Source organism: Ambystoma mexicanum, chromosome 11 (assembly GCF_040938575.1).
Source record: "Ambystoma mexicanum isolate Mex_15411 chromosome 11, UKY_AmexF1_1, whole genome shotgun sequence".
NCBI lineage: Eukaryota > Metazoa > Chordata > Amphibia > Caudata > Ambystomatidae > Ambystoma > Ambystoma mexicanum.
In genome coordinates this window covers 1,298,769,052-1,298,792,356 of record NC_090934.1, presented here as the reverse complement: position 1 = coordinate 1,298,792,356, position 23,305 = coordinate 1,298,769,052, and the positions used below count along the sequence as shown (strand labels likewise).

The window sequence follows — 23,305 nt, the reverse complement described above, 5'->3', positions numbered from 1 at the left end:
CCCTCGGCCATCCAGTGCGCTGTCCAGCTCAATACAAGGCTGCCGTGCAGGAGCTTTGCCGTTTCGATTTGTGACCTGAGGCTTTGGGGAACTCCAGCGTATCTGACCAAGCACTGCGCTGTCAGATTTCGTCCTCCAAGAACCTTTGAGCTGCAAGATAGGAGGCTGTGTCATACTGTGAGAGCTGGGCACCCCTGTGTCACTCTGTGACAGTGCCAGTCGCTGAAGGCAGTTTGCCTGTGCCCTTCCGGTGCCTTGAGAGCTGCTGCATCAGTGTTTTCTTCATTCTACATCTGAATCAAGAGTTACAGCTCCTGTCCCGTATTGGACCTGTATCTGTACCCGAAGCGCCTGTGTATCTGGAAGCCAAACCGAGGGTGCGAAAACTTACCTGTGACGACCACCTCTAGACCTGCCAAGTCTGGATCAAAACAGAGCTACGGGTGGTGAGTAGTGAAGTCACTTACCGGTGCCCCTTTGTTCACCCAAACATATTTACACATTGAAGGTTACTTTTGGCCTTACTGTAGGCTTCGGTTGTATTTGCTTCCTAAAGCCCTCCAAAAGTTGGGAACCGCTTTGTTCACCATAGCAGATCCTCTCCTGACTCTTGGAACGCATTTCACCCCTTCAGAATTTTACCCCCAACTTTTTCCTACTCTCTAAGAAGTACTTGTGAACTTTACGCACGACCGCACACTTTTACGCGCACATAAACAATTGAGTACAAGCCTCCATCCATATAAGGGCTGGGAAAAAAAAGTCAGGGTTGCCATTTCTGAAGACTGTTGGTGCTATAAACGCTATTCACCTTAACCCCTTATATGTATTGGTGAGTTATTAACTTTCTGGTCCTGTTTCCAGTGATTGTATATATATATTACACAGTGTGTTGCTTGTGTGGTGTTTTAATATTGCATTTCATTATTCATTATGTTGTTAATGGGCCTATAATAAATAGAATATCTTCGTACACTACTGTCTAATTGTATTTCTTGGTGTTTCACTGTGTGTGGTCATTGGAGACCCCTGCTCACTGAGACCCCTGAGATTTTGCCTTGACTGCTCTCCAAGCTCCTGTGAATTGGTCTGGCTATCTTCACAGAAGTGCTCCCTGTTCCTCTAACAAGTGCGGCCTCCTAAACATCTGTCCACCGGGCCAGAGTTTGAAATCCATTCTAGCAGATGGGGGGGGGGGGTGATCTGAGAAAAATGTCCTGAGTCTGAGTCATCCACCGTCCTGAACCCCTGCTAGCTCCACCCCTCCTGCTGGTGGGATTCCACAGATAATTTCTATTTCCAGCCCTGGTCAAGAAGGAGAAAAAGTAGGGTCTGTTTGTCAGCTTCCTACGTGGGATCCCAGATGACACTTAAATAAAATGTGTATGTGTATATATGATACAACAGTTGATAGTAGTCGGTTGCAAAACTATACATTTGAAACTTTAGGGAAATATGTTCTCACCGTAAGGAATATTTGCACTGCTGAAAAGTGGCTTTGCACTGCCGACGCAAACCCTGATTAATGGAACCGGGCATAGTGTATTTTTGCAGCGCAAAGTCAGTGCATAGTAATTTTGTACTGCAAAAATTACCACTTGCACTGACTTTTGATTGCAAAAATACACTTTGCACGGTTCCATGAATCAGGGTATGTATGGGCAGTACAAAGTCACTTTCCAGCAGTGCAAAGTCACTTTCCAGCAGTGCATAGCCACTTTGAACCATGCAAATACTCCATGATTCGGGCCCTAAGTCTATTGGAAGACAAGCACTGTGTCTCCCTTCTGCCATGCCTCGTCATAGCCTTAATCTTCCTGCGTTCTCTGCTCACCTGAAGAATATTCGACGTGCTCTATTCTGTCTCTGGAATCCAGGTGTAGTAACCTGCTACAATGGACCAGTGCTATGCTACTGTGTGTGTGTGGAAGGGTAGCCTTCCTATTTTTAAAACAGTCACTAAATGCTCTTGTCTTTTGGAATGTAGCAAACGTCTCCAAACTTACATGCCATACATTAAAGAGATTGGTCGAAGCAAGCTAATATTTAACCCTCGGCGAATGCTTGAGGGGCACCCACCGGGCACAGGCCCGCGATTGGTCGGTTTCGCCTCCCATGCCGAACAGAGGACGGATTCACACCAATGACGCCAGCCTATGGGGAGGACGGCCGCGAGTTGCAGGGAAATAAGAGGCCCACTCAGAGTCGGGGAACACAGAGTGCTGGTGTGCAGGTCACTGATGCCGAGCGATGGAACTTTACTGTAGTTGAGACAACGGCGACAGCGTTCATGAAAAAATAGAAGGGCTGACAGAGGACCGGGGCCTCCTGGACCCCCACAAACCTATCGATTGACAGAGGTAAGATTTCGCCACGGGCTGTGTATGAAAATAAGACTTTGGCAAACACACGGGGAACTTCCACACTTGCATGTATTTCCTTGGGAAGTGGGTCTCTTGAAGCATTTATTTCTTTATTTATTTTTAATAACGCGCCAAATCACCCAGAGGCGGCCTCAAGGCGCACACTTGGAATGCTGGAATGCTTCTTGCAGTTAGTTCAGATGTATGGTGATGCATAGATTGATATGCTAAAGGTGGCTGGGTGCCTTCTTTTCATCTTCTGTGCACTGCCCTAGTATTGTAACAGCTTGGTAAGACATGTTCCCTTTGGACTCAAAGTTGAGCTTAGAAATGGGAATGGCCAGTCTTTAAACGAGATGTTCTTGAGTCTGGTGACTGAGTAAGTGGGTTCTGTGACTGCAACTGAGAGCACATCTTTCATACGTGACTTGCTGGAAACACCACTTGCTTGGCCAATACAAATTCAAAGCAACTCCTCACACTTCTAAGCAGTGCAGGCGCGAGTGTGTAACATGAGATCCCATGTCATGCAAAGTTGTGTAGCTGTGCGCAAAAAACGAGCAAATACAGTTGACACCCTTTTCTGCATATATATATATATATAGGGAATAGAGTAAACAGAATTTGCCCCATACTTCGTCTGGGTGATACTGCCTAGAGTTTGGCACCAGAGGAATAAAAATGACCAAACTTATTTGCCATTATTTTTGTACTTTTTACAGAATCATTTATCGAATAAATACAATGCCCTCCACTTTTTAGAGACTAACGCTGAGGGTTAATTGGGTCACTCACTTTTGCATGATCTGGGCAGAAAATATTGCAAAAACCTTGGTTTGCCCTGTTTTTTTAATTATATTTTGTAGTACATTCGCATTCCTCCATTTCTACCCCGGTGCAAACATAAGTATGCAATGTGGACTAGAGCAAATTATTATTGACCTGTTTGTTCTATAATGGAAGAGGTCAAAAGGGTGACAAACCTATTTTGTTTACATTCTTTTACTCTAGTCACCTCGGGTGGGGTCCTTATTAGTATTCATGTTATCCTTGGCTATGAGTTCTGGGCACCTATATCCTAGTCACCTCGGGTGGGGTCCTTATTAGTATTCATGTTATCCTTGGCTATGAGTTCTGGGCACCTATATCCTAGTCACCTCGGGTGGGGTCCTTATTAGTATTCATGTTATCCTTGGCTATGAGTTCTGGGCACCTATATCCTAGTCACCTCGGGTGGGGTCCTTATTAGTATTCATGTTATCCTTGGCTATGAGTTCTGGGCACCTATATCCTCATAATATACTTTGCCATCTACAATGGTTTAAAAGAAAATTGTGTAAGACACTAAGGCAAACAGCATGCAGATTTGGTCCCTGATCTTATATCTTTTTTTTAAACCAGTACTTTCAGTTCACATTTTTTCCATCTGAAGTGTGCACCGGTTGCATTGTGCACGTGTAGTACAAAGAGCAATGTTTTCTACTACTGCATTTTAAAATTGGAAACTCTTCAACGTGAATAGAATTTTTATGAACCCCTTTGTGATTTGAATAATCCTGCTCAGCTCCCAACTTGTTTCACAAACGTAAGGAATTCTTTAGTTCACGATGAAAGGGAACTTCCTGTCCACAGCCTGGCTCGGTTTCGGTGTAACTGAAAGCAGACACGGGGCAACTCTTCCCTCAACTGCTTCTGATTGGCAGTATATGGGCCCTTCACCTGTTGTCATAGAAAGAAAGAGAAGACTCGGCGTGTGGTCTCTTCATCACCCGTTTCCCGCCACCCTCAAATAAGGATTCTTTTTTCTGCCCCTCCCACCATGCCACCCCTCCCCTCGCTCTTCCCGCAGGTAATGTTAATGTTATGGGGTCTCGTACTGCACACTCTTGCCCCTTGCAATGTCTCTTGCCGCTCTCCTCCTCTCATCGAGGGTCCACCCTCTGACTTTTCCTTACCATGCGCCTGCCCCCCAGCACACTGCCTAGTCAGGAATGCACCAACTGCCCAATGCTTCCTTTTTTCGGCTGTCCCCTTTTCGGTCCCCACCCACCGAGCCACCTGAACCCTTCCTCGCCACTCTGCCTAGCTGCTCTCCCGGGGTCTGCATGGAGGCTGATCAACCCGCCCTTCATGCCCCGGTCACAGGCCATCAGCCATGTCCTCCTATTCTGTGGTGGAATTTCCTGTGCGGTCTCTTTTATGGTTAGCACAAGAAAGCGGGCCACAGACCTCATAATGAAAAACCCTAACGAGAACTTTAGCCACTTGTGCTCAAAGGAAGGAAGGTCGGCAATCCTTTACAGTAGAAGATTAAACCTGTGTCCTTTCTGCCTTTTACGGGTGATCACATTTTCACTCTGGTTTCCTGTGGCCGAGGAGGAACCATGACCCATCCCGATATTACCCATCCCATTTTTATCTAAATGTCCACCTTGCAAGGTAAGGTAAAGTGGTCCTTATAGCGCTCTTACGCCAGTAGTGTTGGACTTGCTGCGCATGGCTCGGGCAGAGAAAGGACAAGGGGTTGTTGCTAGGATACAGGAAAGGGCAGGAGGGTTTTAAACAATGTCATCGTCTTGATGGGAAGACATTGAAGTGTGTGTAAAGCTGGAGAGATGTGGTTGAACCTTTTTATTCTGAGGAGGGATCTCCCTTTTTGTGATGAGGTTGCCCGGGAGTCCAAGGCAGAGGCTGTTTGTGTAGTCCGGTCCTTTTAGCACTGGGCATAGCAGGGCCGTGGTGCTGTCGGTAAAAGTTAGGTATGGTAGGATTCAGCATAGTATCCAGAGTGGCAATGGCTCTCACCTGTGGTTTGCGTGGGAGAGCATTGTCCTTTGTGGTTGCAAAATTCCTTAACTTGGAGGACGCGATTGGGACGGAGCCCATCTCGTCAGGCCAGGGGATTGAGTTGGAGCTGGACTGCAAAGTAGGGTTCGAAGTTGAGGGGCACTGGGAGCTATTTAGCTCCCGATTTTAGCCTGGTTAGCTTGACAGCAAAAGTTACCAGGAGCTACTTTTGGCTCCCTAGGGCAACGGATACTGAACAAACACACCTATGTGAATTTAACTGTGTGCATTTCGAACGATCTAAAAATAAACATTAGGATACATCTGCACACCATTTAAAGCATAAGGGGTTATAAATAATGGACACAATGCTAGGTTTGCATCTTACGTGGAAGTTAAGTTTGCAGAACGCTATGTACTCTGTGTTCCCCAGCGGCAGTTCCTGGTTGCTGGTTATCCAGGATACCCAGGAGTTGATCAATCTCAATTCCGAGCCCTGGCTAAGTAATAGTTTGGTATTAGGGGCTCCAGCTTTAGTCTTTTTGCTTTCATCCATGCATCTGCTTCTGTGGGGCATGTTTCTATATCGAAAGGGGTTGGGGGTGGGGAGGTTGTTGACAGATTGTTCTGTGGTTTGCAGATTAATTTTATGTGTGAAAGGCCAATGATGTAATTTAATGCAAACAATTGGAATGATTGAAAACTGCCCATTAGCGATGCGATACCCAGCTGTACAGAATCAATTCCCATAATAAAAACGTGAGTATAAATGGATAAAAAATTACAAAATATAACACATGCAGATTTTCAGAAATACTGCATGTGGCCTTTCTGAGAATGCTCGCGTGTTACCGCTGCACTGTTGGCATTCTCAGTGTACAGCCAACAATTGGAAAATTACTTTGAGAATCCAGCATTTCGACTCCAAAATTGAGAAAAAGAATGTTGGCAAAGGCAATGTATGTGTAAGTCGGGATGGGCACACAAAAGTGTGAACTAAACGCGGAGAGGGGTGGGAAAAGGGCAGAAGTGTGGGGTGTCGAAGGAGTTTGTAACGGGTCAAGGCAGGAACACCCCTTTAAAAAAAAGCGCAAAAAGTGAATTAAGCAATATGCCGGGGGACGGGGCATTACTGCATCAGGTAATGCCCCTGGCCCATACTTACAGTCCCGAGCAAAGCAAATCGTTTTGTAACAATTTGATTGCCCCTCGCCGTGTAATAATTCCAAAATAAAAATAAAAATGAGGTGTAGAGCAAATATAGGCAATTTTATTTAAAGGCCAATTCGAAATGTAAGACATAGAAGTGTATCCTCACGACATAGCGAATTCCCAATACTCCTTAGTGTAGCGTCAGTAATAACGACAAGCAGTAATTGCTTAGAAAATATTGCTGGCTTCCATTCAGGCCCCTTAGTGTGTGCATGGCCTGTGCATCACTGGGTGTTATTATGGCCGACGGCATCTCCATGCAGACGCTCTGCCCCCCACGCATACACTGCCCCCCTTTTCATGTGATGCCTCTCTCAGCCTTCAAGCGGAAATATGTAGCATGTTGACTTTTAACAGGATAATGTGCCCTTGATTTTCTTTAAAGCACAAAGTGCAATAAACGAACTTGCAGGGATGTTGCCTTTATTGGGTTATTTCCATGGTTGTGTCTGCAAGCTTTCAAGGCCACACACTTCCCTTCTGTAGGCAGTTCTAGCACAGCTGAGACACAGACAGAACCTCCATATATAGGGCAGAGCAGTCCGATTACAAATTACAGCGTCAAACACAGGCTACTAGGAACATTTCTCTTTTTTTTCTTAGCATTTGGTTTCAACTTAAACCTTAGCTTCATTAAAGAAATGTTAAAGCCAACAGAAAAACAAAAGAAAAATTAAAAACAGTTCAAAATCATACTACATATCACCCGTGTTCCAGATCGCAGTACACAACTTATGTAGACCCGGTTTATATTCTTATTTTAAAACTAATTAAAACTAGTTAAGCGGCCTTAGCAATTTTAACCATTAAAACATCAGCGGTCCAGTAAGTAACCCTCCGATTAAACTAAGGCCCTTCTGAGGTCTGCTTCTTCACAATCAATTCAAAAAGTTCATTCACAAAGTTCAGCAAAGCTAGCGTCAGCGAGGTTTGTGTACTCGACATCAGTCTCCCCCACCAGTTATCATCAGAGAGAGTTGTGCATGAGTTAAAATGCTTTGCCAACCATTTTGAACTGAGATCTCTAGCCCCTGTGCACTTTAGAATAAGATGTTATAGTGTTTCTCGATCGTGGCCGCACAACCTACAGTGAAAGTCTTGCAATTCGGTTGGTTTCCTCACCTCCATGACTTCCTTCGTGGGGTATAAGTTCAATCTTAACCGCAGAAAGTTATCCCGTTTGTACTCAAATAGAAATTTAGAGATGTATGGTGGGAGTGAGCCCCGTGATCTAATGTCCAAGACGTTGTTGCCATAAATCTTTGACTTCACTCTTGACCCCAGCGTTTGAATCCACTCAAGGTCGTACAGCTTCCTTTTTACTCGCGCTGGAGATGGCCATAAAGAGTCTGCTGATTCCCCTAAATCGGCCAGGATTTCGTTACATATTGATCTCCAAGAAGACATTAGGGCCTCAGATGGCCTCGTCATTGCCAACCCAATTGCAGCCAGACCTCCTCCCGTTCCTCTGGCACAACATTTTCTAGAGGGAGAGGGATTTCCAGACGGTGGTGGAGTATAGGGATGTCAGGCCCCGTTCTGGCCTAATGACTTGGATAGGCACGCAGTTTGGCAATCGTAGTATCTTCCTCCAGAACAGACCCTCCAATTTCCCCCATACTTGCGCCGACAATGAGAAGGAGGTTTCCGCCCCATAACTCAGGATCGGGTTCACTTTTAGGCGGAAGAATTCGATCAAAGGAATCAGAGAAAACTTAAAATATCTGCTCTTAATGATGGTTGCTTGCGCTGCCAGATTCCTGGTCTTACTCCACAGGGACAGTTCCCTTTGCGTGTCGGTGGCACTGTTATTTAAGCAGCTCCCAAGATAGATAAGTTCCGACATTTCTAGGATCCTTTCCCCTTTGATGAACCACGCTTTACTAGCTTCACCTTTTCTCCTCTTTTTGCGGCCAAAGGTGATTATCCTGGACTTTTTAGCGTTGATTTTCAGGCGGTTCAATTCCAGGCATTTTTCCAAGTCATCCAGCTGTCTTTGGAGGCCCACTTTAGTCTCGTCGAGCAGGATTAAGTCATCCGCGTAGAGTAGTCTTCCAATGGTGACCCCAGCCAGAGAAGGCGGGAAACATCTGACTAGGTCGAATGCTGACTTGATGTCTGAGATAAACAGGTTAAAGACAGCAGGCGCCAAAGGGCACCCTTGTTTTAATCCATTAAACGCTTGTATTGGGTCGCTCATGTTGCCCTTTCGGTCCAGTGTCACTTGTAGTGATGTTTGAGAGCTTAGAAGTTTCAGTGCCTCTTCAATAGCAGGTGGACAACCCCAACGTGTTTTCAGTATTGTGCATTCACTTCGACTGAGCTTTTGTGTATTAGAATGAAATGCAATTTTTGGTACAAAAAGGTGCTGTATGTTCCATTTCTTGGGACCAAGCCTGATTTGGAAATCGTTGTTCCCCTTCTGTAATGACTTGGGAGGCGAGAACGATGGTCTTGAGGGTTGCCCAGAGCAATGTCAGAGGTTTAGATTTACTGCCTCATCGTGAGTTTGATGGTAACCCTTAAATGCGGCGGTAATGCTATTACTGCCGCATTTAAGGGTCCTCCAAATCACGGGTCTGGCAGGATTTACCCCCAGCTGTAATCTGGGGGTAAATCTGAAGTGAATTTGCTGATTTCCGGCGCGATTACCACACGGTAATACCACCGATAGTAGTCACGCCGAGAATTCCCCATTGGGCCCAATGCAGAATAGGGAATTCCAAAATGGGCCCAATGGGGAATGGGAGATTTCCCATTCCGCCAAACACGTGATCCGGCGCTAATAGCACCGGGGGTTTGGCAGCAACGCTATTAGCGTGGGCGGTATCCCGGCAGGAATACCGCTGTGATGCTGCCCAACTCGTGGTGAGGCCCTAACCTTCCAGTCAACCCCTCTTTTGATTTTCCATTTCTGTTTAACCCATCAATTTCAATTGTGTTTTACAGAGTTGAAGAGAAAAATGTAGGGATGGTGCAGACAGCAAATGAGTTGTGTATCCCACAAAAAGTGGTTAGTGCAAATAGTCCTATTGTGAAGCCCCTTGTATAATAACAAGCCATCAATTTCCTGCAAGGGAAGGGGGACCACGCCTTTTTGTAGTTAACCTGCCTTGAATTCACCTTGGAGTGGTTATCACTGGTAAGCTGCGGTGACTTTTGACAACGTTTCACCTCTGCGTGCTGCAAAAGGTTGTGCCATTTGGACAGGAACTGGGAGCAAGGAATTTTGCCTGGTTCACAGCATTTCTATTTTACACAGATCAGCATGTGTCGTGGTCCTCGGCTACAGAGTTGTGGGGGCTCCAGTCCTCGCTGTTAGAAATGCCAGTCAGTCCCTAGCTTGGAAGGGCAGGGGATCCGATGACCAAGAATGACACTACGATCCACTGATATGCCGTTGACACCCAGTTCTACCTGAAAAGGCAATCCTTCAGAATCGGAAACCCTGGACGAGGCTCTGCTTTCCAGGCAAAACCTATGTCACCAATTTAATTTGGTAGGCGCTGGCCTCTTGGACCGCAGGTAAAGGGAATTGTCCACTTGCTGTTATCATCCTCATGAAGCAGTGGTCGAAGTGTAAGAAAAGAAGTAGTGGAACTATTTTCCCTGCTAGCCTGCTCAGCTCCTCACAAACCCCATTGCCCTGCCCCCTCCCACACACAATGCAAACCCCCAAACTCCTTTGCCTGCTGTTTAAGGGAATGTTCAGTGCAGTGCACTGAAAGTGCAAGTTTCAACTTCTTCCTACACTGTTACTTTAAAACGAAACCGTTCCGGAACGGTTTCTTTTTAAAATAAAAGTATAGGAGCTGTAAAACGTAATTAAAAAAAGTAGAGCAGCACCGCTCCCACCTGCCCCCGCTCACTTCGACCACTGTCATGAAGAGTATTTCCGATTGGAACACTCTCATCATGCTCAATAAATATGAATACATTAGTGCTTGTATGCCCCAATGCCACTGGGAGGCAAGGTTCGTCTCTATGCTTTATGCTGAAGGGTTTCCTGAATTCGGATAGGCAAGTGGTTCCGGCGGTCAGCATCAGCTCCTTCTATTGCCTGACCCAAAGGGCGTTGTGTCTCCATCTACCCTTCTCGCGATTGGCCAATCACTAGAGCTTTATGACTTTGTAGTGTGTAGAGGGGTTGAAACCGTAGGTCGGTGCGCTTAGACCATTAGTTAATATAGTGAGGTCAGCAGCAGTGTCTGCACTTAGAGGTATTCCCCTTAACCACCAATCAAAAAGAATATGTTTGAGCTGGTTGTGCCAATGACTTCGCTACACCCTAAAGCAGCGTATTCATGAGTCATTGAAAGATCTGCGCAGTTTATAACACTGATGCTATTTATTGTTGTACTCAAAAATAGCTGACACCCGTTTCGACCCTAGTTCGTCCTCAAGGCTGTTCAATGCGTGTTCAGAATAGTCAAAAAGAAATATAAAAATAAAAAATATTATCCCCACATAGTTCACATTATGCAACATGTACATTCATGCAAGAAAAAATGGTATACATTCATTATAAAAGTATGGAGGGCCCGGTAATTCTCTTTCCTCGGGACCTGGACCCGGTACATCGCCATTCCCATTTGAGCCCCAATAGGGCACAATGGCAATGGGGAGGATTCTAACAATGGGCCCGTTAATTACGGGCCCGTTGTTAGCATCCTGGTCTGCTAGGGGGTCCCGCTAAGGATGCCTGGTTTTACCAGATGTCCTTCGCGGGACACCCGAGCAGACCTCGTAATGAGGCGGTAGAGGGCTAACGGGGCCCGAAGCTCTACCGGCACCGTTAACCGTCTACCACTTGGGTCGTAATGAGGCCCATTGTGACCAACTCGCTTTGTTGAACCGGATTAATGCAAATAACAGTAAGTGAACTGCCAATAAACAAAGGTTTGTAGAGTAAAGCCTTATTAATTAAATAATGCCACTATTCATATTTCCATAGCAAAGCAGTTTATGGAAGGGGGAAAGTTGGAGTAGTTGATGTCAGCCATGCAGGGAATCGCATGCTCTTGTCTAGAGAGAATGTTGAGAAAGCTCATTGATCTATTGGCGACTTTGGCATTCAGGTGTATTAACAATTAGAATCCTTAGACATCAATGAGATAGAGAATTGGTTGTAGGAATTCTCTAGTGACGTTGCGTTACATAGGGCTACCTATATAGAGTGTGGGGCAAAGAAAGGTATGGCTTTCGATAAAAATATCAGCGATACAAGAGATGTATGTGCATAGATGTTCGCCTTGCTAAAAACCGCATATCTGACCCTTTCAGTGTGCTATAAATTGTTAAGGCGATTAAAAATAAGTATAGAAATTGGGTCAGGTGGTGACGTTCCTCCCACAGAAGCACTGCATGGCAAACATGTTTTAATTGTATTAAATTCACGAGATACCAGAGGCATATGGCAACTCCAAGGGGAATAAAAACAGCAAGATCCTTAATCCAATAAATGAGGTCCAATGTCGTAAATTCATAGAAACAAATCTACCATTTGGGAAAAGTGTCAATATAGCCAAAGAGAAGACTTTAACATATAAAGTCGAGATGCAAATAGAAGGCGAAGATATGCTAATGAAAATTGGCAAATTAAATTAAAGGCATCAAATGCTCCCGGCTCTTATGGTCTATCTAGCGTTGTACAAAAAAAAGATCCAGAGACTTAGGCCTGTATTTTAGAAATCTTGTTGAGGCGGGTTCTGCAAGAGAGCATAGTCCCTAGGTCAAGGAGAGCAGCAATCCTGATACCCATTTTTAAAAAGGGTGAACGCTGTGAACCAGGGAACTATAGCCTTTTGTCTATGTTGGACAGAAGTGGGAAGATTTTAGCTTTGTTCTTATTGAGCGAACTTGATCAATGGTCAGAAACAGCCCAACCTTTAGATAGGTTTCAAACAGGCTTTAGAGCAGGATCTGCGACAACACATAATCTAAGACTAATGGACTTATTGATGCAAAGAGCGAGGGCAAAAAATAACCCTGGTTTGTATGCTCTCTTTGTCGATTTCCAAGCTGCTTTTGATTCGGTCTGCAGAGATAAACTCTGGCAGAAGCTTGAGGCTTATGGTTGTCCGGGTTATATCTTGCACTTTCTAAAATTACTCTATAGTAGCACTAGTGTTCAGGTTAAGTTATACAGTGGGGGGACAGTGACAAGCTCTATCCCCTCTACTAGGGGGGTCAAGCAGGGGTTCTGTTCTGGCCTCCCTGCTCTTTAACTTGTACCTGGCAGATTTGCCCAAATGCTTGAATGGGGTTTTAAATTGCCCCCAAAGGTGGATTCTCGATATGGCGTATGTTCGTCATACGCTTATGACCTTGTGGTCTTTGACCACACTTTTTCTGGCTTAGCAAGATTTGCCAGACAATTGTGGAAGCATGCAGAAGAAAACCACTTGGTCATAAATAGGGACAAAATGCAGATCATCCCTTTCTCTGGTGGGAGGATATCGAGACCTAGGTTGATGCTTCCTGGGGGAGTTATCAAATATATTAGCTGCTACAAGTACCCCGGAGTGGTAGTCAGTGTGTGGCAGGGTTCCGAAGACTGCATTGTCTCACGGAAGAGAAAGGCAGCCAAATTAACCGTATTAATTAACAAATTCAACAAACGAATGGGGGGTTTTTAGTTTAGAGGGCACTATTCGATTATATAAGCAATGCGTCTGCCCAGCTATCCTTTATCGCCAGGAAAGCCTGACCCTTTTGGATTTTACATGGCTACAGGGTGTAGAGGGATATTTTTGGGAAAGAATATTGGGATTACCGCAGTGCGTCCCAATGTAGATACTGCAACTGGAGTTAGGTTGTATTTCCTTGAGAGCTAATGTACTGCTGAAACGCGGATCCATATTCATTAAAGAAGTGACTAACTCCAAATGCCCCTTGCTGTCTTCACTGGGTTTGGAAATAAAGTCTAAAGGATGTGCAGCAGATGCTAAATCAATTACAGAAGGATTTGAATCTATTGGCTGGCACCCAGACTGGAATGCAGATTCCTTTGAGTTGAAGAGAGGGCTTGAACTGAAAATTGAAAAATGGGATTGGTGCTGTCATTTTCATCATTTGGCTAAACTGAAACCACATCCCACGAAGTAGAAAAGACATGTAGCCGTAAAAAGCCACAACCTTTCTTGCGGCTATGTCCTTCGCGACGAGTGCATAGATTTATCCTCCTGATGTGAATGAATCGGCTTCCGTTATTGTCTGTAATTGGGTCCGCTTCAAGCCTGCCCCCAGACCAAAGATGCCATCGGATATGCAAGAAAAATAATATACCTCAGACAGCTGAACAAGTGATGGCAGAGTGCAGTCCACTAGGCGCTGGTGCTATGTGTCATCGGGGTGAATTTGTTCGTTCATGTGCTCGATTCCATGGAACGTTTGTCTAAACTCTATGAGTAACAGTTTACACCTTGCACTTTATAGGGTATGGTCGATATGAGCCAAAATTTAGATTAATTTTATTTTTTTTAAATGATTTACATATCATAATTAATTGGTTGTAGGAAATTTGAAGGAACTACGAACAAACTATTAACGATTTTGAAATGTTTGCTACTGAATTGTATACATTTTTAAAAATGGTGTTGTATATTAGAAAAATGTCTTTTCTTGTATATCGTGTGAAAAGTTTTCGTGAACCATAGCACATTAAATTAAAATAAATAATAACTCAAATAACACCTCAATCAATGATTGAACATAGAAACGAGACACGTGTAACAGTCTTAAGCAGAGGCGGAGGCAGGGTGGGGCCTGAGGGGCAAGGCCCGCCCAAAATCTGTAATTGCCCGCTCAGCAGCGCTGTGTGGGCATTTACAGATGTTATTGTCACTGCTGTGGGCCCAACTACATTACATTCAGGCCCCACTTGTTAGTCAATCCTGGCCACACCTCTGGTCTTAAGGCAGCCGCTGGACAAAGATATATTAAAAGGACCGTCATCCAAGCTTTTCCCTCGGATCGAACTTCAGCCTATAAAAATAGAAAAGGGACTGGCATGGTAAGAAGCATATTGGATGCCATGACTTCCAAAATGAGAATACTATCCAAAAAACCACCAGATCAACATCTTGTCATTTCTTCATTTCCCAGTATGTCTGCCAGCAGGAGCAATGTCCTGCTACAGGTGGGCAGTTCAAGGATTGCAAAAGCAAATCAGAATCTTCCTAAAAATATGGCTGCCGTTTATTATAAGCTAGTTGTGACACCACATTTTTCCTTGCAGAGAATCCCTGACTAATCAGATGTTTCGGCCCATGATCAGAGCTAGAAAGATGAACAGGAAATGGTAGAAAATGAAAAGAATGGAAAGGAAAGACAGGTGCATTGAACGATAAATGGGGAGGGGAATGGAGACGAAAAGCCTCAAAGTGCAAACAATCAGCTGCACGTGCAAAGGATTTTGCATGTCACAGCTGAGTTCTATGACCTAATAAATGCCCTTATCATGCAGCCTCATGCAATGGGGGTACTTTATTCCATTCGTTAAAGGATACCTGTGATGTCACGACTCACCTGTAATAAATAAATGACATCACAACCGAGCTGGAATAACTTACTACAGCTGGATTGTGGTATCACAAAGCCTGCTGGTAGGGCCAGCCCACAGAGTGGCAGGCAGTGCCCTTAGCACACTTCCTTAAAGAAAGCGATAGATAGCTTTTTACATTCCTTTCTTTTGAACTAACCTTCCCTGACAATTCAAAGTCATTACTTAATAAAGAGACATTTAAGGTGATATGTTTATTTAGTGCACTACTAGAGTTTAAATCTTATTGCATCTTAACACTTTTTTCAAGCTTCAAGGATGTCTTTTAATCAGACTTGAATTAAACTGACTCAAATGTGCAAGATGAACATGTGTGTTTTTGAAACAGTGCAGATTCTACATGTATTCTGCATTTCAAAAACGGAATGATAGCTTGGGACCCACAGTCGCTGAGATTGCTGACCAGGGCCCTTATATGTCCTTCTATGTCCTGGCCCTCAGCCCCCATTCATCTTCAGCCTCCGCCCACTCCCAGCCTTTGCCTTTGGGTGCCCACCGGCCTGTACTGTCTCACAGGCCTGCACTTATTGTATTAGCAGTTTACCACTCTTACCAAGTGATCTCTGCCAGGCACTTAACAGCTACTTGCAAACTTACTCCCTAGCGCTTCCCTCCATGGAACTCTTAGCACTTACCCCTCTCCATCGTCCTTCTGCCTCTCTCTGCACTTTCACGTTCTGAATGCTCACAAGGCCTAGTAGGACAGCCTCTTTCTTTCTCTTCTTTGTTATTATATTTGCCTTTCTTTCCCATGTTCCCTCCCTGTTGCCCTGTGTGCGCTTGGAAACACAAAGTCTTGATGTATAAGTGCCTTACAAATGCACAATAAATAAAAATCCATCTGAACAAGCAAGTCACCTCAGGGTGAGGTGCCCTTCAGCCATGTTCCTCTCTTTGGACAAGGATCTGTTTGGCGTCTTGAAATATCCTTGGCAAGGTGAACATTGTTCCAAGTTTGTCGAGTAAAAAGAAAATTGTGCAAAAATGTATGTTGTCAATTAACTGACTCTGAAATATACTTGTTTACATAACAATCGAGTCAATCATGTAGGAAACTATTATGTGATTAGCATTGTTAACATGCTTTATTTGTATTTTCCCATTAAGGTTGAGCCACAAGAAGACATTGAGAACGTACCGCGAAAGAGCATCCCTGAATCAGACTAACATTTTTAGCACATCAGCATCATTTGTATTCGTTTCCAAAAGAAAAAATCTAGTACGGACATCATTTGAAGTGTTGGGATTCCACGCCCACAGCTTCACGTACGATGTCAATGAATAATTCCCAAAATGTGTTCTTCGATGGGAACCCCAACAGTCCTACTCGCTTCCAGGTCAATGTGATCACCGAAGGACACGACAATGCTGCGTGCCAAGAGGGCAAAGATCCTCCACTGTATGAGGAGACGTCTTTCTCAGATGACAGACACGGACTCCGCATAGGTTTTAGGCCGGGAAATCGCGAAATGTACAGCACCATCCTCAACAATGGTGACACCGTGAAAACGGAAGCGGCTTTTCAAACATATGACACTCACAATAACTCCTATTACATGAAAACCTTCGGCCACAACACAATGGACGCGGTTCCTAAGATTGACTACTATCGAAACACTGGCAGCGTAACTGGTGCAAAATTACCAAGGCCAAGTTTGGCAGAACTTCATGAGCAACTCTCCAAGGTAAGTAACATTTTTAGTGGAATATGTATACTTTCTTTATCCTGATCTCCGCAGCTTGTTTACTGGCATTGCAGATCTAAATACTGGCAAATATTTATATTTTATTTATTCATTGTTGTCTTGGTAAGGCACCCACCGCAGAACATTGAATTTCTGGTGCCTTTTCCATAGATTTTGTGATGCATAGAAACTAATACATATTTGCTAAGGCATCCAGTGAAAATATGGTTTAGGTCTGTTTGACCAAAAAGAATTGACGTTTTCAAATTTGACCAAATTTGTTTTGGTACTTTTTTTGTTTGAAAATGCGGGGGGAGATCCCCGCCCCTCTGCACTTCCCCCCATCTTAACCTATTTCCTTACCCCACCCCACATATATATTTTATTTGACTGAAATTCCCCCCAAAAAATCCAGTCAAATTGAAAAGGTCAATTTGGCCTGCAATCAAGTATGCTAATACCGAAAATATCGACCAACAAAAATAAAGACTACAAACACATAGAAGTAAAAATATTGACCTTCAATAAAGTAGGCTGAACGGAATGGTAAGTTGCAATTCTGAGAGGATGTGGATACTTGGTTGGAGGCCATCGAAGGTGGCATAGTGGGCACAAATCAGTGGTAGTCTGATTGTTACAGGGTGGTGAAATCTCCAGTGGAAGCAGTGGTAGAATAAGAGGAATTTTCCTCAGTCTTACTGGCTGGGACAGCCTGTGGCAGATGGTTAGATAACAGCAGAGAATGGAAAACAATGATGCCCTAAAGCAAGACCGCAGAGCGTCAAAATGATGCCAATGTAGCTTGTTGTTGGGACAAGCACTGCCACACAGCTGCCAAGTACTTCCAGATCTCTCAGTTGCCTTTCCATCTCTTTCTACCACTGACCTCACATTCCAGGTGACCTCAAACGTTTCACCCCAACTTTCCAACACTATTTTCGCCTTTTCAGATACAAGGCTGCGTCTACCTTTACAGTTTCAAGCAAAGAAAGCAGACCTTGAAACTGAAAATTGCAATGATGTTGACAAACAGTGGTGTTGACAGACATTTTGGCAGCTTATGTTGAACCCTGTCTCTGGTTATCTATTTTATATATTGATGGTCATACTTGTGCCAATGACCCTCAGATGGACTTCAGGCTGATGGTAGGAGAGGACTGCCATATCCACAATATGATCAGCCTTGTGGCTTCTAAAGGCAATAGGCTAAGTTTAGACAACACACAGGCCCTTCTTTCATAGCAATGTGGTCCGCGCAAGGACCAGAATTTGGAAAAGAAATGGTGTCTCATTGGCTGTTGATTGAAGACTTTCCTCTACAAAAGCACAGCCCTTTCTTGGATCTCATCCTTTATCTCTAATCGGTCACAAATCGTGCGCCTCGACCAATTCACATCCACATCACGACCAGTATGTAAAGGTGCCCCCCAAGGAGCATCCACATCACCCCTAATCTTCAACTTCTACATGCAACCCATTCCTGCAATCATCCGCTCGTACAATCTTACCTGCTACAACTACGCAGACAATACCCAGATCATCCTAAAAATCCCAAATTGCGAAGGCTCTGGCCGTCCGGACCTGTCATCATGCCTCTCTGATATTGACCACTAGATGACGACCAACCACCTCATCCTCAACCCTGGGAAAACCAAAATCCTAGTCTGTGGGAAAACAGCACTCCTCCCCCAACCAATCACGTGGGCCAAACCACTAGGACAAACACCGGCACCCTATAACGTGGTAAAAAATCTTGGATGCACGTTGGACTCAGACTTATCCCTCACCCAACACACCACCAGCTTATCTAAAACCTGCTTCTACCTCATACGGATTCTCATGCAGATTTTCCTCTACCTCACCTATCCACACTGTTTCTAGGCCATCAATTCCATCATCCTGTCCCGCCTAGACTACGCAAACTGCTTCTACCTAAGAGCCAAGGCATCCCAACTAAGGAAACTCAAAAGAATCCAAAACGCGGCAGCACACCTGCTCATTAACCTGCCCACCAGAGAACACATCAGCTGTACACTGAGAGTCCTCCACTGGCTCCCGATTGCTCGATGCACCACCTTTAAAGCCATGTGTATCACCCACCGTGCAGTCCTCAACAACGGGCCGGAATTCCTCCAAAACAAAATTGTCCCCTGCCAACCCTCCAGGAACCTCAGATCTTGCACAGCATTTCGCCTAGTGATCCCACACCACAGCTCCACAAGGCTTGGTGGTTCCTCCTCTCCATCCAAGCACCAATACATTGGGAATTCCCTACAGGCTAGACATTCGCAACACTGAAAACCATCTGATATTCAGGAAGGCCCTCAAAACCTGGCTTTTCCCAATACTCACCTGATCCATGGCACCCCGAGACTACACCACTGAAAAAACTCCCCTGCATGAATCAATGCACAGGGGCCAGCAGCTCTCGCAGCGGTTTCACCTGACACACCACCACCACATGCACAACAACACTCCCACGACAGGTACTCCAGGTAAGCCATCAGCCTTCGTTGTGACACACCTGAAACACTATCAACCCATCCACAACAACACTTCCACCCGACAAGTACTCCAGTTAAGCCAGTAGTGTTTGCTGTGGTACACCCGCAACATTCTCACTGTGCCCCCGACCCACCAGATCCATCCACAAGAGAGACCACGAACAATGAGATAAGTAGCACAGGGTAGCCCACACCATCACTAAGGCACAATGTAATATACCCACCCACGCCAGACGCATCCGAGGACCCTTTTCACTAGAGAGACCATGAATGAAGAGACCACGCCGTCCGCTCGGAACAAAAATCGCACCAGCCATACAATTCCGAAGACCACAGTACGTATAACCCCTGAAGACCTCTGGTACGTATACCTACACCACATCTGAGGACACAGACCGCAGGCAGGACCAAGCACCCAGGCACTTTAGAATGCAGCTACGGCTATGCTTTCCGGTCTAGCAGCGCACATAACCGTACACACTGAAACAGCAGACGCACCTCAACACCTCTGCCACTAGCATCCAGCAATTACCAACTAAAGAAAGTCGGTATAGCCGGCCACACATCAAATATCTCAACAGTAGCTTTCTATCGCAACCTCCAACAGCGTCCTACCATGTGCCTGGACAATTGGGCTGCTTAGCCAAGCCTAGCCAGTCACCCAAGTCCTGGACTGGCAAAAATGCACACACGCATCTCCTAAAACTAAACTTCTAGAAGCTTCCCTGACACATTGACTACGGTCACTGAGGGCGTTCCAACCAGGAAAAAGCACATTAAGGCCATACAAATGGGGAAAGAGTGCTATAAAAATAACCAAATACAATACAATAGGACTACGATCAAAGCGTTTCCCTCACAATACAACCTAGATGTGGCGGCCACTTCAACAACTCGGGCCTCATTATCAGTTTGGTGGTATAAGTAGCCCTAATCCCAACAAACTGGAACACCATTACTGAAACATCATTCTCACTGCGCCATGTCCTTCCCCCTTATCGCAAACATCAGGCCATCTCACTTACATCTCCATCTCAGTGGAAATTGCAACACATTCCAATGAAGGCCATTTTCTTGCAACTATTTATAGCATATTTAAGACATAAGTCATTCTAAATTGTTAGTCCTGGTATGTGGAATCTTGTCACCTATCCTATCCTATGTATGTGAACCCAATTTGAGATAAAGGGACAAAGGACTTGATAATACTGCTGCATTCATTCACCGTTACTGCATGCAGTACATACCAGGTACCCAGGAAGGTTCTTGAGATTCCAAGCCATGCAAACCTTTCTGTTATTGCCCATTTTGGAATCCACCAGGACTGCATGGGGTTCGATATTTACTGCATGTGGCAATGCGTGCAAGTGGTGCTGCTTTTGTGTGGAGGTAACATCCATTATTTATGAATACCTAACGTTTTACCACTAACACCAAACTTGTAGTCAGGGCCGGACTGTGCCCTCTCGCTACCTGAGATGTCTTTGGGTAGTAGCCAAACATTTCTGAATTCCAAGCCATTAAAAACTATATGGTGGCACTTGGCTTACAAGACACAGAGATCATCGCTTTATCAAGCTCAGTACCATTAAAAACGACACAAAATGTGAACTGACATTCAACTTGATCCCGATGCCCCACAAAGAAGAGTGTCAATAAAAATAAATTGCGCAAGAGACAAAATCCAGTGACTTTGTTGCGTATGGAACTTTATCAGTGAAGTTCCGAAGTAAAGTGTAATGTTTTCAGAAAGACTGAGGGGCTGTGTGGGTCTTGGCTAAACTGGGTTATGCTTATGGTTTTGTGGTTGGCCTCCCTTCCTTTTTCCCAGCATGCAGGCCATTCTGACGGCTACCGAAAGACTTGCGTGGAGGAGAGACCAATGTCACTGGAATGCTTCAAGTCAATTATCTCCCATCTTAAAGTGAGAAGTTAAGGAGCAGGTCTTAACTTGCTTTCACAAGGTACCACTTCAGTGAATAACTTTATATTCATGCACATGGCCACACATATAATAAATATATATCTTTAATACAGGGCCGTCTTAAGGGGCGGTCAAACGGTGCGGCCGCACAGGGGCACAGAAAATAATGGCCGTCAGCTCTGCTCACGGTAAATTGAGTCAATTAAGCAATAAGCCCAGAGCAGGGGGAGCATTACCACTTCAAGTAATGCTCCGGGGGGGGGGGTCATAGTTACAGCCCTAGTGAAGCAAGGGCCTTAATGAAGGCCCAGGGCATTAACTGAAGTGGTAATGCCCCCCCCTGCGAGGGGCTTATTGCTATTAGTACCCCGGCCTGTGAGACTGGGGTACTAAAAGCATTTTTATTCTGTTCCGAAACACTCTGGCATTCCGGAAACAGAAAAATAAATGTAAAAAACATGGCTGCGGGGAAGGGAAAACAAAGTCTGTTTTCACCTTTCCATAGCGGCCATTGAAAAAATTAAACAAAAAAAGGCTGCCATGGAAACGGGAGAAGGGACTACACGTAGTGCCTTCTCTCTTTCCATGGCACCCATTAAAAAAAGTAAACAAAAAGAAATGCCCGCCATGGAAAGGAAGAAGGGACTACGCGTAGTCCCTTCTTCCTTTCCATGACCGCCTGTCAGAGATCGGGAGCGGGCGCGCTGGGGACAGAAGTGTTCCCAGCGCACCCACTCCCGAAATGGACTGAAAAGAAGGTAACTGGTTGTGGGGGGGATCGGTGAGGGAATTCTATGGATGGAGGGAGGGGAGAGGGGGAAGACAACACTTCCCTCATTCCGCGACAGGGGAGAAAAACGGCCTCCAGCTGTGATGTGACTCGGAACAGTAGATTACTGCTGGTATTGCCCCTGTTCCAAGCCTCCTCATTGGCTGAGAGGCTGTCAACCCCCCCACCCCCGCCAGGTACTAATAATCATTAATGTGACAGTGAGATTATCCGGCAGACTGTCGCTAGTGAGTCTGTCTGGGTCCCAGTCCAAGATGGTGGGTGAGGCGCTGGAATAGCAGCGATGCTGTGCCCATGCATCTTCACACACCTCACAGCCTACCAACGATGCATGCGCGGGCTGGGTCACCAATTGTGCTAAATAGGAGTGACACCTATGCATGCACAGGGCATCTTGCCCCCCGGAGAGGAGCAGACACAAATCAAACTGACGAGTCGGCACAGGGAGTTGAGCAGATGACCCTCCCTGCAGGGACAGAGCCTCCCAGGTGACTCAGTGATTGAACTGCTCGCCACTCAGCCATTGCATATTTAATTTTAATTTTAATATGTAGATGTATTACATATATATTGTAGGGCGGTAATCGCCGTCGCCCTACAGTTAACATAAAATCAATTTGCAATGTCTATTCCCAAAATTTGTGGTGGGGTTGGGTGGCATGTGCACTGCGAAGGGAAACAGCAGTGCAGAACCTTGTGGAGCACAGTAGGTCAGGGGTTTGACTTCAGAGCCATGAGGAGTACCCCCCGATTTTACTGGGATATCACCTCATCAGAAAGAGCCACACGGTCCTTTAGATCTTCATGGTCGATGGCAGAGAGGTCGAAGTGTGAGCGTGCTGCAATGGTGTCTGGGTTGCATAAGGTGAGTAACTACTCCAGGGAGAAGAATGGCGTGTCTTAGTGCCGTGAAGGGGGAAAGCTTGCTTTTAAATTGTACACTAGCGATCGTGCTCTTTTCCATGGGAGGTGCAAGAAAGTGGCACAGATGTACGCTGTGTTAGGTGTAAGGTGCGCTTCATTGAAGATCATGCCGGGTCAAGACTATTGGGAATCGGTGAGTTTGCAGTCTGCAGTCATTTCCAGAAGCTATCAAAATACAGTATAGAGTCAACAGCTACCCCTTTCATAGACACACAGGAGGTGCACCTAGGCTAAAGTAACGCTAGATTTCCTTACACTAGCACAGGGATCACAAGAGGAGGATATAGCATAAAACAAAGTTTAATTGTTATCTAGAAAACATTGTAAAAATAGGCAGGAGCTCATATAACACATGTACAAGTACAAGTAGCAGCAGTACATGAAATTGTATTTTCTTGTCATTTACTTAGAAGTGTTTCTTTTTGGTTCCACTTGTATTCTGTATTCTACACTCTGTGTGTTATGTAGGCTCCTGCCTATTTTTACAATGTTTTCTAGATAAAACACCTCCTGTGCATCTATGAGAGGGGTAGCCGTTGGCTCTATACAGTAT

At 45.1% G+C, this 23,305-nt stretch overlaps 1 protein-coding gene across 3 annotated transcripts in view; it reads left to right on the top strand.

Moving 5' to 3' along the window:
* The first annotated feature begins 2,216 nt into the window (after positions 1-2,216).
* SLC12A1 (solute carrier family 12 member 1) overlaps positions 2,217-23,305 on the top strand; it is a 245,755-nt gene continuing 224,666 nt past the window's right edge. For all 3 annotated transcript variants that reach the window (XM_069624794.1, XM_069624795.1, XM_069624796.1), the window contains exons 1-2: positions 2,217-2,360; positions 16,033-16,610. In XM_069624794.1, the coding sequence (XP_069480895.1) occupies positions 16,197-16,610 (414 nt within the window). In that variant the 5' untranslated portion in view covers positions 2,217-2,360; positions 16,033-16,196. The remainder of the gene's footprint in view (positions 2,361-16,032; positions 16,611-23,305) is intronic.